This window comes from Aotus nancymaae, unplaced genomic scaffold (assembly GCF_030222135.1).
Source record: "Aotus nancymaae isolate 86718 unplaced genomic scaffold, 86718_ANA_hifiasm-v0.15.2.pri h1tg000057l, whole genome shotgun sequence".
NCBI lineage: Eukaryota > Metazoa > Chordata > Mammalia > Primates > Aotidae > Aotus > Aotus nancymaae.
Window position 1 is genome coordinate 8077765 of NW_026988471.1, and position 18409 is coordinate 8096173.

General features: G+C 39.8%; 1 protein-coding gene across 8 annotated transcripts in view; it reads right to left on the reverse strand.

Annotated features, from left to right (window-relative positions):
- Nucleotides 1–18409, reverse strand: part of KIDINS220 (kinase D interacting substrate 220) — a 119227-nt gene that overhangs the window by 81359 nt on the left and 19459 nt on the right. For 4 of the 8 annotated variants that reach the window (XM_021669016.2, XM_021669014.2, XM_012438848.3 and 1 more), the window contains exons 5-8: nucleotides 12547–12645; nucleotides 11661–11759; nucleotides 5595–5693; nucleotides 233–430 (exon numbers count right to left, since the gene is read on the reverse strand). In XM_021669016.2, the coding sequence (XP_021524691.1) occupies nucleotides 233–430; nucleotides 5595–5693; nucleotides 11661–11759; nucleotides 12547–12645 (495 nt within the window). Of the gene's footprint in view, nucleotides 1–232; nucleotides 431–5594; nucleotides 5694–11660; nucleotides 11763–12546; nucleotides 12646–18409 lie in introns of all 8 variants that reach the window. The other 4 variants (XM_021669015.2, XM_021669013.2, XM_021669012.2 and 1 more) reach the window with 1 other exon arrangement.

Here is an 18409-nt window from a genome sequence, read left to right on the forward strand (position 1 = left end):
AGTAATAGTACATGTCACATTTTCAATAACAACATTATTTGACAAAAATTAAAAAGGACATTTTTTCAGAAAGATTGAGTAATTTTTAACTTGTTAGTTTCAAAGGCAAAAATAAAACATCTTAAAACAAGTTTATGTCTTGCATGAGAATCTTGAAAGTTAGTAAGAAGACACTAAGGTCATCTTTCATCCACTTCACCACCAGGAGACAAATGTGAAATAGGCAACCTACCCTGTCAGGTATGTTCACATATGTTCCAGCATCGAGTAGATCCTGCACAATCTCTGTATGTCCCTCCTTTGATGCAATCATCAAAGCTGTATTTCCATCTTTATCTGTTAAATTTACATTTGGATTCCTCTTCAGAATTTCTTTTACTGACTGTGTGTAGCCTCCTTTCACTGCCACAATAAGTGCAGTCATTGAATTCTAAAAAACAAAACAAAACACAAGTCCAAGAAATTAGTGTATTCTAGAAAATACATGATTTATGCCATAATCATAAAACTAATGTTTTCAAACAGGTGGCCTACTACTGTCATTTCCAATAATAAAATACCAAAATAAACAGCAAGAAATACACCAAAGATGGCTAGGAGGCATCTTTCATTTTTGAAAATATATTAATTATCTTCAGTCATTAGAGCTGTTATGAAGTTGAGTTCTTTAAATGATAATCTGAAACTGGACTCACTTACAATGAACAAACTCACTAATGCAATGAAGGATAAAATAGTTGACAGGGTCATTAAACACATTCTAAATTAAATAATCCAAAGTCAGCTAAATCAGACTTCAAGAATTGTTTTGTTTTTTGTTTCTTGTTTGTTTTTTTTTTGAGGCGGAGTTTTGCTCTTGTTACCCAGGCTGGAGTGCAGTGGCGCAATCTCCGCCTCCTGGGTTCAGGCAATTCTCCTGCCTCAGCCTCCTGAGTAGCTGGGATTACAGGCACACGCCACCATGCCCAGCTAATTTTTGTATTTTTAGTAGAGACGGGGTTTCACCATGTTGACGAGGATGGTCTCAATCTCTTGACCTCGTGATCCACCCGCCTTGGCCTCCCAAAGTGCTGGGATTACAGGCGTGAGCCACCGCGCCCGGCCAAGAATTATTTATAATAAAACCCATAAAAACCACTAAACGATGAATGAATAGCCATGAGCTATTTCCAGAAAAGTGTAATATATTCTTTGTCTTTCACAGTGATCTAGAAACCACATTTTCAAAAACTCTTATTTTAAGTAATTCTCTTAAAAACTGCATATCTATTTTGTAACGATAAATCAGGCCAGTGTGGTGGCCCACACCTATAACCCCAAACCTTTAGGAGGCCAAGGCAGGAGGATCGTTTGAGGCCAGGATTTCAAGACTAACCTAGGCAACATATGAGACCCTGTCTCTAAATAAACAAACAATAAATCAAGAGAAGACTGTGTCTCTTTACCAGAAGTGTATTAAAATTGCTTCTTGAGGTGTTCATCTACTTTAAGCTGTCATTCTCTCACATATTAAAATAACATAGCCTTTTCAGATTCTTGAGCCATCAGTCATCATAGAAACAAGCCACTCGTTCACTTGACCGACTGTCCAGAAAGGAGGCAGGTGGAAGGTATGGCATCTGCAGTTGCCTACAGACCATGCTGCCTCCACCAGCACAAGAAGAGGACCTACGCCTTGAAGGCTGGCAATGAGTAGCTCCTGCCAGTGTGCAAATACGAGGAGCTGGTTGATAGTGTGCCAAAAGCATGACATAAAGAGCTGACTTTTGTTTCACTGCAACCTGAGATCTGGTACTATCTCTTCTCAGAATCCTTTATGACCCACTCACATAATGTAATAATTTTCTAAGTAGCAGTCTTGTATTATGTTAACTGTTTCTTGTGCATAAATATTGTTTCCTTTAACCATATTCTTATAGGCACAAGGGAAAAGAGATATTAGGCTTCTGCCTCTCCCCAACACAACTGGCACAGGCTGGGGAATGAGGAATTAATAATTGCTAATCGATAAGATGTAGCTAACCAGTTTTTAAGCTTTCTGGGTTCTGACAGCTGAGTTCTGATTCTTTAAAATCTGTTCATTGAAAAAGGGAAATAAGGCATAGCTAAAAATATCCCAAAATTGCAATATTATTTTAAAATTTTTAAGAAAAAGTATTTTATTGCAGCACAATGTTTTTCCACAATTAATATTAAAAACTATTTGATTTGAACAGTTTATTAAACAATTTGTACTGGGGTAAGAAAAAACAAACTCCATTTCACCTACATTCTGACAACACTAAATACTTCTATGGTGAGATGTGTGGGGTTTTTCCCCACCCATCAAGCAAGCAATCAATTCTGCAGCGGACACCAGCTGGGTATTCTCCAACTCAATTCTGACACTACCTACCTGGAGATAGCATCAGACCCCACAGGCGACTGCTCCGTGCCCAAGACTGCCCCTGCTTCCCATGCCAATGAAAGCTCATTTGACTGACTGGCTATAAATTGGAGCTCCCACAACCCCCTCGAGTTTGATTAATTTGCTAGCAGCTCACACAGTTCAAGTAAGCAACATTTACCAGTTTCCATAAGGGATATTTTAAAGGATAGAAATGATCAGGCAGATGAAGACATACATAGGATGAGGTCTGAAAGGGTTCTGAGCACAGGAGCTTCTGTCCCCATGGAGTTGCAGTATGCCACCCTCCTGGCATGGGGATGTGTTCTTGGTCAGGTTCCTGGAAGCCCCCTGAACTCAGTCCTTTTGGGTTTTTATGTAGGCTTCATTATGAAGGGATGATTTATTAAATCATTGGTCAATGATGATCAATGCAATCTTCAGCTCCTATCCCCTCCCCAGAGGTGGTGGGTTAGGGCTGTGAGTTCCAACCCTCTGAGCACATGGTTGGTGTCCCTGGCAACCAGAGCCTCAACCAGTGGGGGTATCTAGAAACTTTCCAAAAATTACTTCATTAACATAAGCTCAAGTGTGCTTAAAAGGGGCTTATGATAAGAAACAAAAGAATGGCCGGGCGCGGTGGCTCAAGCCTGTAATCCCAGCACTTTGGGAGGCCGAGGCGGGTGGATCACGAGGTCGAGAGATCAAGACCATCCTGGTCAACATGGTGAAACCCCGTCTCTACTAAAATACAAAAAATTAGCTGGACACAGTGGCGCGTGCCTGTAATCCCAGCTACTCAGGAGGCTGAGGCAGGAGAATTGCCTGAACCCAGGAGGCGGAGGTTGCGGTGAGCCGAGATTGCGCCATTGCACTCCAGCCTGGGTAACAAGAGCGAAACTCCGTCTCAAAAAAAAAAAAAAAAAAAAGAAACAAAAGAATGTCTTTTATCTTTATCTGTCTAGAACTGTTCCAGAGCGGTTTCAAGAACCAAGGACAAAAGGCCAAATATAACCAAAGATACTCCTATTACTGTAGTCACTTATGAAATTACATAGGCTATAGGAGCAGTCATCTAGGAACCATGGACAAAAACCAAAATAGTCATGCACAGCACACTTTTATCAATGACAGATGGCATATACAACAGAAGTTCCATAAGATTATGATACTGGATTTTCACTGTATGTTTTCTGTGTTTAGGTATGTTTAGATACAGAAATATCATTGTCTTACAACTGCCTATAGTATTCAGTACAGTAACATACTGTACAGGATGCAACCTAGAAGCAATGGGCCATACCACATAGCCTAGGTACATAGTAGGCTATACCATCCAGACGTGTGTAAGTGCGCTCTATGATGCTCCCACAATAGTGAAATCACCTAATGACACATTTCTCAGAATGTATCCCCATCATTAAGTGACACATAACTCTATATATATCATACTAAGATCACTGAAAGCTATTCTTTATACTTTTAGCCGCCCCAAATGTATGTGCATTAGCAACAGATCCTTAAAAGCATTTATTTATAGTATATATGTTTATAATATAACATACTTAGGGTAATAGAAAATGCTTGTTTTCCTGTTACTATCATTTTAGAACTAGAGGGAAATTTTTCTAAGCATATACTAAAGAAATAAATTCTCTCTCTTGAGCCCACATAGCCAAGACAATCCTAAGCAGAAAGAACAAAGCCAGAGGCATCACACTACCTGATTTCAAACTATACTACAAGGCTACAGTAATCAAAACAGCATGGTACTGGTACCAAAACAGAGATACAGACCAATGGAACAGAACAGAGGCCCTGGAGGGAACACCACACATCTACAACCATCTGATCTTTGACAAACCTCACAAAAACAAGAAATGGGGAAAGGATTCCCTGTTTAAAATATGGTGTTGGGAAACCTGGCTAGCAGTGTGCAGAAAGCAGAAACTGGACCCCTTCCTGACACCTTACACTAAAATTAACTCCAGATGGATTAAAGACTTAAACATAAGACTTAACACCATAAAAACCCTAGAAGAAAACCTAGGCAAAAACCATTCAGGACATAGGCATAGGCAAGGACTTCATGACTAAAACACCAAAAGCATTGGCAACAAAAGTCAAAATAGACAAATGAGATCTAATTAAATTCCAGAGCTTCTGTACAGCAAAAGGAACAATCATTAGAGTGAACTGGCAACCAAGAGAATAGGAAAAAATTTTTGCAATCTACCCATCTGGCAAAGGGCTAATATCCAGAATCTACAAAGAACTAAAACAGATTTACAAGAAAAAAACAAACAAACCCATCCAAAAGTGGGCAAAAGATATGAACAGACACTTTTCAAAAGACACATATACGAGGCTAACAAACATACGAAAAAATGCTCATCATCACTGATTATTAGAGAAATGCAAATCAAAACCACATTGAGATACCACCTCACGCCAGTTAGAATGGCAATCATTAAAAAATCTGGAGTCAACAGATGCTGGAGAGGATGTGGAGAAACAGGAACACTTTTACACTGTTGGTGGGAGTATAAACTAGTTCAACCACTGTGGAAGACAGTGTGGTGCTTCCTCAACAACCTAGAAACAGAAATTCCATTTGACCCAGCAATCCCACTACTAGGTATATACCCAAAGGATTATAAATCGTTCTATTATAAAGACACATGCACGCATATGTTCACTGCAGCACTGTTTACAATAGCAAAGACCTGGAACCAACCCAAATGCCCATCGACGATAGACTGGACAAGGAAAATGTGGCACATATACACCATGGAATATCATGCAGCCATAAAAAATGATGAGTTTGTGTCCTTTGTAGGGACATGGATCAATCTGGAAACCATAATTCTCAGCAAACTGACACAAGAACACAAAATCAAACACTGCATGTTCTCACTCATAGGCGGGTGTTGTGAGAACACATGGACACAAGGAGGGGATAATCACACACTGGGGTCTGTTGGGGGGGCCAAGGGAGGGACAGCAGGGAGTTGGGGAGGTCGGGAAGGATAACATGGGGAGAAATGCCAGATGTAGGTGACGAGGGGATGGAGGCAGCAAATCACATTGCCATGTGTGTACCTATGCAACAATCCTGCATGATCGGCACATGTATCCCAGAACCTAAAGTACAATTAAAAAAACAAAAAAGCTTCCATTGCCAAGCATTAAAATATAAGATACTTACAGCTCCTTCTTGATCAACATCAGCTCCCATGGCCAATAAATGTTTCACGCATTCCAAATGACCCTTTCGTGCAGCCCAAACTAAAGGGGTGGTTCCGTACTATTAAAACAAACAAGAAATTTAAAATGATAATAAGAGGGACACTCAACGAAACTAGTTTTTAAAATGAATTTTAATAAAAATCTTATCGTTTTTTGGAAACTGTATACATTTATCATCATTTTAATCTTAGATAAATCCTATTTCTCCCATTTTATTTCTCCTGAGTAGATGATTAACCAGTGCATGAAATGTCTTTTAACCAACCTTATTTAACCTTTTTTTGAGACAGAGTCTTGCTCTGTCACCCAGGCTGGAATGCAGTAGGGCAATCTTGGCTCACTGCAATCTCTGCCTTCCGGCTCAAGCAATTCTCGTGCCTGTGCCTCCTGAGTAACTGGAATTACAGATATGCACCATCACAACCGGCTAATTTTTTTGTATTTTTAGTAGAGAGAGGTTTTGCCATGTTGGCCAGGCTGGTCTTGAACTCCTGATCTCAAGTTATCTGCCCACCTCAACCTCCCCAAGTGCTGGGATTACAGACATAAGCCACTGAGCCAGGCCCTTATTTAGCTTTTATAATGAGTGACAATGTTTCCATCATAAGGTAATACAGCCCCAAATTTTCAACAAGTTTTCATTGCTTCCCATATCTTGTGAAACAGAATTTAAAGTCCACAGTTTGACTGTAGCACAACCAAGTGTCAAAAAAACTAAAGTAGTCTAACCACTTTCCACAGTTCAGTGTGTGTGATCCTTATCATAAGAACAATTCACAGTATCACATTTTCACAGATGAGAACACTGAGGCCCTAAGAGGTTAATTAATAGGCTAAGGTCACAAAGCTATCAAGAGGTGGAAGAAGACCCATGAGCCCTTGAAACTGCACTCAAAGGCACCTTTCCCCGAAACATGATTCAAAAGGCATCCAGGAATATAAATTATGCTTTAAGGCAATGCCTGCCTTTGGGGAGGCTGGCAATCAGCAGATACATGAATGCCCACAGTGACCTTTCGGTATATGCAGCCCACAGATGAAAATTAAATTAACATTTAATTTAATTTAATCTACTCTCTGTGACAGTCCTGTCTGGTAGAACTTCCTGTGTTGATGAAAATCCTCTATAATGCTGTGCTGTGAGATACAGTAGTCACTAGTCATCACTATTAAGCACTTGAATGCTATGTGGCTATTGAAACTGATGAACCCAGTTCTTTTTTTTTTCTTTTCATTTTAATTAATGTAAGTCTAAGTAGCCCTGTGCTAGTGGCTACTGTACTGAGCAGTCACTCTATAAATCACATCAGGAACCATAGCAACCACACTGTTGAAGGCTGGAGCCCTGGACAGGCTTCCCGGATGGATGAAGACTCTCCATGGACAGCCAGAATCCCAAGGCTGCCAATTCAGCACATGGGAGCCAGCACCTCACAAAATGAGGAAGAGAATGGAGGGGAAGCAGCTGCCACAACAACTGCCTCAAAGCAGGCTTAGAGAGAATGAGTAAGAAATACAGGAGGAGGCGGGTATGATGGCTCACACCTGTAATCCCAGCACTTTGAGAGGCCAAGGCGGGTGGATCACCTGAGGTCAGGAGTTCAAGACAAGTCTGGCCAACATGATGAAATCCCATCTCTACCAAAAATACAAAAAAAAATAGCCAGGTGAGGTGGTGCATGCCCGTACTCCCAGCTACTGGTGAGGCTGAGGCAGGAAGATGGCTTAAATCTGGGAGGTGGAGGTTACAATGAGCCATGACTGTGCCACTGCACTCCAGCTTGGGTGACGGAACCAGACTCTGTCTCCAAAAGGAAAAAAAAAAAGAAATGCAGGAGGAGATTCCCAACTTCACTCCTGCATCTGTGGTTTTCTCCACTAAAAAGAACTAAATTCTCTTTTCTAGCCTCCTCCTTTCTGGATACTTATTCTAGCTAAAATGCCTTCCCTAACTTTACAATAGCAAGATCTCAGACATCTTCAAACCTAATACACCAGACAGTCATCTTTCATAAAGCCTTTAAGAAATATACTAATCGTAAAAAGAAAAGAAATGTACTAATTGTAACTGAGCTCTCATGCTTTGAATGCCTATTGCATTGGATTTCTGCCCTTCTTAGAGAACTGAACTATATACGATTATATGCTATGATTTCTCTTCCTTTCCCTGCCTCATCACACGTGCCAGCTAGTCCTCACCCACTCTCACTCAGGAGACAGTCCCACTTTCAACATTACATAGATTTCCTGACAACCTTCCCCAACCTTGCATCCTGTCTACTTCAAAACAGCTGTGCAGCCACACTCTAAACTGCCTCAATAGGTCTCCCATCTCTTTCTCAAATTCTGGTCTCTATCCCTTCTCAGTCTAATCCTTCTATGTGTATTTTTGACCCTATGGTCCTCTTTCACCCAGACCCTTACTCAATAATCTTCTGCCACATCTTATTCCTCCTTCCTGTTAGGTGTCTGACTGAGGTCCTTTCAATGTGGGTATCTCCTATTCTAACAAATTTTTCCAACAGGTTATCCTTTGAAGATAATCACTGTTTTCTTTGAAGCTTTTCAAGATAATTTACAACCCCTTACCAATCCCCCCACAAAAAACTAGTTTCTGCTATAGGCATTACAAAACCACCACTTCAGAAGTCACACAAATAGTCACCTAAACTCCAGATCTATCTATCTTTTTTTTTCTTTTTTTTTTTCAGAGGAAGTCTCACTCTGCTGCCCAGACTGGACTGCAGTGGCACAATCTCAGTTCACTGGAACCTCCCCGCCTCCCAGGCTCAAGTGATTCTCCTGATTCAGCCTCCCAGGTAGCTGGGACTATAAGCACCCACCACCACGCCTGGCTAATTTCTGAATTTTTAGTAGAGACAGGGTTTTACCATGTTGGGCAGGCTGGTTTTGAACTCCTGACCTCAGGTGATCCACCTGCCTCAGCCTCCTGAAGTGCTGGGATTACAGGGGTGAGCCACGGCACGCAGCCACCTGTTTATTTTACTAAGTTCTTTCTTTTCTTCCTGAAAGTTCTGCAATATTTTGAACTATTCTGACTGTCCCTTCCAACTTGAATTTTCAATTCATTCACCACCTTTGATGCTACAGCAGTCAAGTTCTCCTAGCTCTGGAGATTAATAATAATTATATAATTATGTATTATAATTAAGAAAATAATTACTATTCCTAATAATCAGTCCTTTGCTCACCATATTCCATTAATATTGATCTTAGCTGCCAAATCCGCACTCACATCATTTCAAGAATCACCTCTAGGCAAGCCCTTCATCACCAGTAACCCGAATCTCTATGTGCACTATGTAGAAGGACACCTTCAACTACAGGTTTCCACCACTTCAAGGTCAACACATCAAAAGCAGACTTCCCTTCCCTTCTCTAAAACCTAGTTCCCATAGAAATCTCCCTATTTCTGTCAGAAATAAAAGTAAAATACTCTCAATCTTCAATCCATCCCATGGTGTGCTACTAAACGTTAATTTTTTCTAAAACACCACTTTGCGACCACCTACTACTCAAAACTCCCAGTGATTCTGAGTGTCTACAGGGCAGATGTCCAAGCTCCTCAGCTGAGTATCCAAGATTCACCCAAAGGTGGCTCCATCTGCAGCCCAGCTGCCTACTCTCACCCCTCTCCTCACCCCTGACAGTGCACTCAATGCTAGCTCAACAGGTCACCTGAAGCTGTACTCTGGTGCATTCTGCTCCCATGTTCCCCTGTGCCCAGTTCATCTCTGCTCCTCCTCTCTCGCTGATGTTAACTCTACCCTTTCTTCAAGGTCTAGATGAAGTCGCACTATTTTATCAAACCTTTACTGACTGCTGCGCCATCAGTGAATTCTCCCACCTTCATGCTCCTAAGTCACCTGACCCTGAGCCTTTGCATTTTACATGGCCCACTTATCTCCTTGCTTCTCTAAACAGAGATAATTTCTTCTTGTTTTTGTATCGTCTGTGCTAAGTGCAGCTACAGGGCACTGCATAGTGGTTACTAAACATTTTCTCAAAATGCCAATGAGTGATAGATTAGGCAGCATCATTACCTGATTCTGGAGGGCTCTGAATGCCATGCTATATATAAATATTTTACTATAGGCTAGAAGGAGAAAATAAAGGCTTCTCTATGATGATTAAATTACATCACAGGCCGGGAGCTATGGCTCACACCTGTAACCCCAGCACGTTGGGAAATGGGTAGATTGCCTGAGCTCAGGAGTTCGAGACTGGTCTGGCCAACATGATGAAACCTCGTCTCTACTAAAAATACAAAAATTAGCCAGGCATAGTGGCCAGTAGTCATGTAGTCCCAGCTACTTGGGAGGCTAAGTACGAGAATTGCTTGAACCCAGGAGGCGGAAGTCATAGTGAGCCAAGATTGTGGGCAACAGAGCTAGACTCTATCTAAAAAAAAAGAAAAAAAATCATCAACAGACATTTTAGACATACCTCAAACCTCAGATAATCTGAATCAGCCAACAGTACACATGCAATATTCTTAAATATCGTATTATAATATAAATATTTATAACAGCCTCCCTATACTCCTCATTAAGATATTATTTGTGTAGTGTTTTTAAATGAGGCATAACATGCACAAAGTGAAAAAATATATACTAATTCTCACTGTACTACTTCATGATTTTTTACATATATATACACTGGTATGACTACCACCCAGATGAAGATACGAATCATTTTCCAATACCCCCATAAGGTTAAACAATACTGTTTTACTTAAAGAAATTTATGCACGAAATCTATTTTAATGAAAAAAAAATCTTAAAGTAATAGCTATTTTCCTATATTTAGCTACACTGTTATAAATGTGAGAAGATTATGACTATCCGCACAATGCACCAAACTCTAAGACAGCTAATGGAAATAATGGAGGTACAAAATAAGAAAAAGAAAAAAAAAGCATTCCTTATCTTTATGAAACTTATACTCTAGTGGTAAGAAGGACATGGAAATCAATCATGACAAGGCAATAGTTTATGTGCCCTAATGGAGATGTGCAGAGTACCCAGGAAGGGGCACCTAGGGTAGGATACTTAACATGGAAGGTAACACCTCAAATAGGCCTTGAAAAATAAACAGGAGCCCATCAGGCAGAGGAGGTAATAACATTCCTAGCAGAGAGAAAAGAATAACAACAGAAACAACATTCACAGAACTGTTAAACAATCTGTTGTATCTAAAACACAGCATATATGGACAGAAATGGCAAAAAGTGAGCCTGCGAGACAGGCTGAAGCCAAACTGAGAAGCCTGGGCTTTATCCTCAAATAGTGAAAGCCAACAAAGCTTTCCAAAAGCAAGGAAGAAAAAAGATAACTAGGTAAGTATTTATGCAATGATTGAGGTAAGTGTTAAGGATTTTAAAAAAAAAAGAATAGCACATCATTCTGGTGAACTTTCTGGAGGTGATGGCAAATGGGCAGAGCCTCAGAGATGAACAAAAGCTGAGGAGGAGGAGGCGGGCACACTGTGAAGGAGCACTGGACTCAGGAGTGTGGGTCATTCAGTGGCTGGCATGCAAGGAAGCGCAGGGGACAAGCAGCAGGAGAAGGGGGAAAAAGGAAGGCAAGGCCATCTTCACCCATCATTCCAGAGACGGTCTTCAGGATTTTAAGCATAAAAGAAAGATAACCAAACTTCAATTTTAGAAAGATCTCTCTCACAACAATACAGGGAAAGCAGAGAGGATGAAGGTAGCAAGGAGAGTTACAATAGAAAACTTCTAACAATGAAGACAGGGACTCTATTATCCCGGTCAGTTTTCTTGAGAACAATGAATGTGATATAAGAAAACATCAGAAGGATACTTAGCACATAAAACACATGGGGAATCTATCTATAAGATGTATATCTATATAAAATACCTTAATATACAAAAATATGAAATACATTAGAGCAGCCTCACAAATTATATAAAAATGTTTATAATTTAGACACTGAGTAGACATAACATGGACTGGACCCTGAAAAGATGCTGCTGACCTACCTTATCAGAGCAGTTGACTTTAGCACCATTTTGCAGTAAAAGATGCACTATATCTGCATGGCCTCTCCCTGCTGCCCAAATGATTGGGTAAACACTGTACTGCTAGGATAGATTGGTAGGTAGGTAGGTAGATAAGTAGGAAGAAAGGAAAGAAAGAAAGGAGGGAGGGAGGGAAAGAGAAATTAAATCTTTTAGGTAGATATTTACAATACACATTTGCTAAGTAAAGTAAATATCAAAGGAAGTAACACAAAGTAATTTTTTAAAAATCAGATTACAAATCATTCTCCACTTTAAAAACAGATACAATACTCATAATACATAATTGGCAACTAAGATATAATGAAGCTTAAATAAATATATATTATGAACACATTTATTTGTATAAATTCAATACATTAAAATGTGACTATCCAGCCAACAGGCAATACTAAACAGAAGAAAATAAAATAAGAGAAATGTAAATATATATAACAGAATGTACAGAAAAACAGTATGGTTATTTGGTAAATGTCTTTTCTTTAAATAAGTTCAGATTAAGGATTCACAACTGCAGAAAACAGGAAGCTGACGAAGATTTCAAAATTTCCTTTTGCAATGTTATATAGTTATAATTAACATTTAAGCTCTAAGAGCTGCCTTTTTGCTGATAAAAACTGAGAAATAAACTTAGCTTTAGAAAAAAATTCTTATTACTGTGTTTTGAAATCATATTTTACATTATGTTTAATAAGATAAAGAATATTTCACCAAAACCTAAAATGCAATGCAATAAATGCAATAAGAATATTTCTATTGACCATGAAACCAAGAATAATCAACCCTAAGTATTCCCTAAGAAAACTTACCACTTACAATACAAACAAATTTTTTTGTTAATGCTTACCAGACCAGTGACACTTGGATTGGCACCATGAGAAAGAAGCAACTCTACTACATCAGTACGGCCTTTGTAACATGCCCACATGAGAGCTGTCCATCCTCCCTAAAGAATAAAAAAGTGGTAGGAAAGAGAATCAAACTTTAGATCATCTCCAAGTATAAAAATGTCACTAATGAAATTTCTTTAGTGAATATCTTAATAAACCATTGGTTCATGAAGGTAATATGATATAGTTTTAAATTCCCAAGCTCCCCAAATACAATAATACATGAAATAAGTCAAACGTCTTGCATCCACAAATGGTTACTCCAAAGTTTACACTATATAATGAAACTCGAATTCAAGAACATTCACTATGAACTCTTCCAAATTTCTAAGATTTATTTTGGCTGTCTAAAAATATTTCTTCAGAAAACTTTCTAAGTTCCTAGACAGTCACTTCTTTGTATGAGTTTAAACTTTATCCAGAGAGAGATCTAACAATCATATGCAACTCCTGCATTTAAATACTTCCTTTAAGTCCCAGATCATTATAGTACCTCTTGCCAAAAGAGAGAGAGAATGCTAAGGCATCTCATCTGTGATCAGGATTTCCAGAGGTAAGCAAGGTCATCAGGTATGAATTAATACTACACTTGACAATGTTCTACTTACTAAGCTACGGGAGCAATTTTCTCAACTACAATACAATTCAATAAAAAAGACCAATGTAATCAAATCTTACTAAGGAATTAATGTTTTGTTTTTTAAAAATCATTATTTGGACCAATCCACATTTGGTTCTGAGACTATAAATCACTGAATCCTTATCATCCTGTTTCAACATCACTAAAAGGGATAAAAAATATTTGTCCCCATGGGAAAAGACAGTCTCTTCAATAAAGGGTCCTGGGAAAATTGGATAGCCATAGGCGAAAGAATAAAACTAGACCCCTTCTCTTGCCATATACAAAAATCAAAATGGATTAACGACTTAAATCTAAGACCTTAAACTATGAAACTACTACAAGAAAACATCAGGAAAACTCTCCAGGACACTGGTCTGGACAAAAATTTCTTTTTTTTTTTTTTCTTTGAGACAGAGTCTTTCTCTCTCACCAGGCTGGAATGTGGCGGCGCAATCTTGGCTCACAGCAACGTCCACCTCCCGGGTTCAAGTGATTCTCCTGCCTCAGTCTCCCAAGTAGCTGAGACTACAGGCACGCACCACCATGCCCAGCTAGTTTTTTGTATTTTTAGTAAAGACAGGGTTTCACCATGTTGGCCAGGATGGTCTCGATCTCTTGACCTTGGGATCCACCCACCTCAGCCTCCCAAAGTGCTGGGATTACAGGCATGAGCCATCACGTCTGGCCAAAAATTTCTTAACTGATACCCTACAAGCACAGGCAACCAAAGCAAACATGGATAAATGGAATCATATCAAGTATAAAAGCTTCTGCACAGCAAAGCAAAAAAAGACAACCCACAGTATGGGAGACAATATTTGCAAACCAACCATCTGACAAGGGATTAAAAACCAAAATATATAAGGAGCTCAAACAACTCTACAGGAAAAAAATAATAACTCAATCAAAAAATAAACAAAAATTTGAATAGACATTTCTCAAAAGAAGATATACAAATGGCAAAGAGGCATATGAAAAAGGGCTCAACATTACTGATCATCAGAGAAATAGGAATCACAACTACAATGAGATATCATCTCACCCCAGTTAAAATGGCTTTTATCCAAAAGACAGGCAATCACAAATGCTGGCAAGGATGTGAAGAAAGGGAACCCTCATACGCTGTTGGTGGGAACGTAACTTAGTACAATCAAAATGGAGGACAGTTTGGAGGCTTTTCAAAAAACTAAAAATTGAGCTACCATATTATCTCACAATACCACTGCTGGTTACAGATCCAAAAGAAAGGAAATCAGTACATCAAAGAGATACTGACACTTCTATGTTTATTGCAGCACTATTAACAATAGCCAAGACTTGGAAGCAACCTACGTGTTCATCAACAGATAAATGGATAAAGAAAATGCAGTACCTACACACAATGGAGTACTGCTCAGCCATTAAAAAAAGAATGAGATCCTGTCATCTCCAACAGCACGGATGTAACTGGAGATCATTTAAGCCAGGCACAGAAAGACAAACATCACATGTTCTCACTTATTTGTAAGATCTAAAAATCAAAACAATTGATCTCATAGTGATAGAGCGTAGAAGGACGGTTCCAGAGGCTGGGAAGAATAGTGGGAGGGTTGGGTAGGAGGTGGGGATAGTTAATGGGTATAAAAAAAATAGAAAGGATAAGACATGGTACTTGTTAGTACAATAGGGTAACTATAGTCAATAATAATTAAATTGTGCATTTAAAAATAACTAAAAAAGTATAACTGTATTGTTTATAACACACAGGATAAATGCTTGAGGGGACAGATTCCCATTTTACATGATGTGATTAGTATGTATTACATGCCTATATCAAAACATCTCAAGTACCCCATAAATATATACACCTACTATATACCCACAAAAATGAAAATTTTTTTTAAAAAACAGAATATTTAGCCAGGCACGGTGGCTCACACCTATAATCCCAGCAATCTGGGAGGCCAAGGCAGGCGGATCACTGAGGTCAGGAGTTCAAAACCAGCCTGGCCAACATGGCAAAACCCCGTCTCTACTAAAAATACAAAAATTAGCTGGGCATGGTGGCACATGCCTGTAGTACCAGCTACTCAGGAGGCCGAGGCAGGAGAATCACTTCAACCCTGGAGGCAGAGGTCCCAGTGAGCCAAGATCCAGCCAGTGCACTCCAGTTCAGATGACAGACCAAGACCCTGTCTCCAAAAAAGAAAAAAGAAAAGGGACTATTTAGCCAGGTGTGATGGCACACTTTGGGAGGCCCAGGTAGACTCCAGAGTTCAAGACCAGCTCGAGCAACATGGTGAAACCCCATTTCTACAAAAGATTTAGAAATTAGCTGGGCATGATGGCACATGCCTGTAGTCCCAGTCACTTGGGGCTGAGGTGGGAGGATTACTAGAGCCCCAGAGGTCAAGGCTGCAGTAAGCCAAAATCACACCATTGCACTGTAGCCTGGGTGAGAGACTGAGACACTGTCTCAAAAAAAAAAAAAAATTTAAGGTGTGTATGTCTGTGTGTGTGTGCCCTAACCTGGAAGGCAAAACTATAGAAAAGGAAAACAGATCAGTGGTGTCCAGGGATTGGGGATGGCCAAAGTGACAGGGCTGTTGTGTATGGAACTGTGGTGGAATATGTGTCACTGTACATGACAGAGTGAATTTTACTGTATGTGAATTTTTCTAAAAATTTACCAGAATATGAAGAATATGGAAAGGTATCAACATGGGCTCATATTTAAAAATATAGATAGCTACAGAAATAGACGTATATGTATTCATGAGTTGCATGTACTTCCTACCTCCATCCACCGAGGACTAGAAGCAGTGACACCCCACTAGCAACAAGCACTCCTAACACCTAGATATTGGTTTCCAAACATTGTCCAATTAAAAAAGCAAGATTTCCTTGGAAAACTAGTTGATTCCAGTGCTAGCGCATGAAAAAAACAAGATGAGCATGACCCTGAACCATTCTGAAGTACTAAAAAGTAAGGAAGTACTTGAAAAAAATTTTTTTTAAGTATGGAGCATCTTAAAAGGGCACAGAGCCAGCCTGAAAGAGCTTCTAATGGGTTGGAATAACTTGAGCAATAATATTAGTACTGGGCTATATCCAAGGAATAAATGTTCATGAGTCCATACTGAAATAGAAAGATATAGATAGATATATAGATAAATGGATCGATGGATGGATGGATGGATGGATGGACAGATGGACAGACAGATGGCAGATAGATAGATAGAGCAGGATGTGGGGAAGGGAAACAGGGAACTCTTCCTTACAGAAGAATTCTAATGATTAATGTAAGACGAATGAGGGAGATAGAAAATCATCATCACACCACCACAGTAACGGTAATAACTCAGGTAAGAGTCACTGATGAATGCTAAATCAAGTAGGTGAAAGTTTAGTCAGAAGAAATATTTTGTTTAGTCTCAAAGTATCTCCCCCCAAATATTTAGTAATGACAAAGGGAAAAATAGTGCCCTTACAGTAGCAGACATCACCCTAATCAAGAGATGAAGGTTGACATCACCAGTAATACAAACTGAAATCATGTTTCCCCTAGGGGATGCACCAAGAAAAGCACGTTGCCTCTGGGACATCCTTCCCTCCAAAGCACATCTGAATCTGAACATGAGAAACATCCCCAAATCCAAATTGAGGAACCTTCTAAAATTACTGATGAGTACTCTTCAAAAGTGTCAAGGCCGTGAAAGACACAACGTATTTAGGTCAAATTACAGAGCTGGGCATTTGATCAAGTCAAGTCTTACATATACATTTTAACTTGTAAATTACTTGCCCAGAACTTTTTAACATCATGCCCTCACTTCAATTTAAATAATGTCCCAGCCGGGCATGGTGGCTCATGTCTATAATGCCAGTACTTTGGGAGGCCGAGGAGGGTGGATCATTTGAGCTCAGGAGTTCAAGACCAGCCTGGGCAACATTGTGAAACCCCATCTCTATAAAAAATACAAAAATTAGCTGGCCATGTGCTGTGTGTCTGTAGTCCCAGCTAGGAGGGGGGCTGAGGTGGGAGGATCACTTGAGCCTGGGAGGCAGAGGTTGCAGTGAGCCAAGATTGCACCATTGCACTCTAGCCTGGGTGACACAGTGAGACCCTGTATCAAAAACAAAACAAAACAAACGAAAATAGGAGGCCTAGGCAGAAGGATCACTTGAGGTCAGGAGTTTATAACCAGCCTGGCCAACGTGGTGATGAAATCCTGCCTCTACTAAAAATACAAAAAGTTAGCCAGGCGTGTGCACCTATAATCCCAGCTTCTCAGGAGGCTGAGGCAGGAGAATCGCTTGAACCTGGGAGCTGCGCAGAGGTTGCAATGAGCCAAGATTGTGCCACTGTGCTCCAGCCTGGGTAACAGAGCAAGATCCTGACTCAGGGGAAAAAAAAATAATGTCCCCCTGACCCCCTTTCTAAGAACCTATGAGATAAAAATATTAACCTCAAGAAAATGAAGCTAAACTGGCAAAATGAAAGACTGAGACAAATGAACTATGAACTACAGTTCAGCTTTATAGCTACTTCATGAACGCTTTCTTCAGTTTGGTGCCAGTAAAGGTCCTCACAGGAAGACTCCTCACTAGACTTTTGATATCATATCCTGGAATTCTCCCGGGGACTCCGTCTTCCCTCAACTTGGTAGTTACTACCACCCACAATCCTTTGAGGTTAAGGTCCCGCAATACTATGAGAGACACTGTCCTCAGTTTCCCCAACTTTCAGTGTTTTAAAGCCTAAATAAAGATCCTTTAAATGTTAAAGGTTTTGTGGTCATCTGAAGAAATAGGGAGAGCCAAAGAAGTTTAAGAAATCAGCTTTTATGAATCTTAACGCATTTTTACAGATTCATAATGTATATTTTATTGTTCCTAATTCCTTTGCTGATATATGTAAAACAATGATAGAGGAGAAAGCCTTTGGAGCCGGGAGATCTGGTTCAAAACCCAGCCCAAATGCTTACTAGTTGTGTGACTTAGGATAAAGATTCACTTCTTCCAGTCTCAATTTCCTCTACTGCACATTGAGAACAAAATCAATCCTCAGTCCCTAGGATTGTTCTGAGAAGTCAGTTAAAAGACACAGCAGCTGTAAAGTACCTAAAGAGGCCAGGCATGGAATAGCTACCTACTGGTATGGCACCTATTGGTATGGTACTATTCCATGCCTGGCCTCCATATGTGCTTATAGTAGC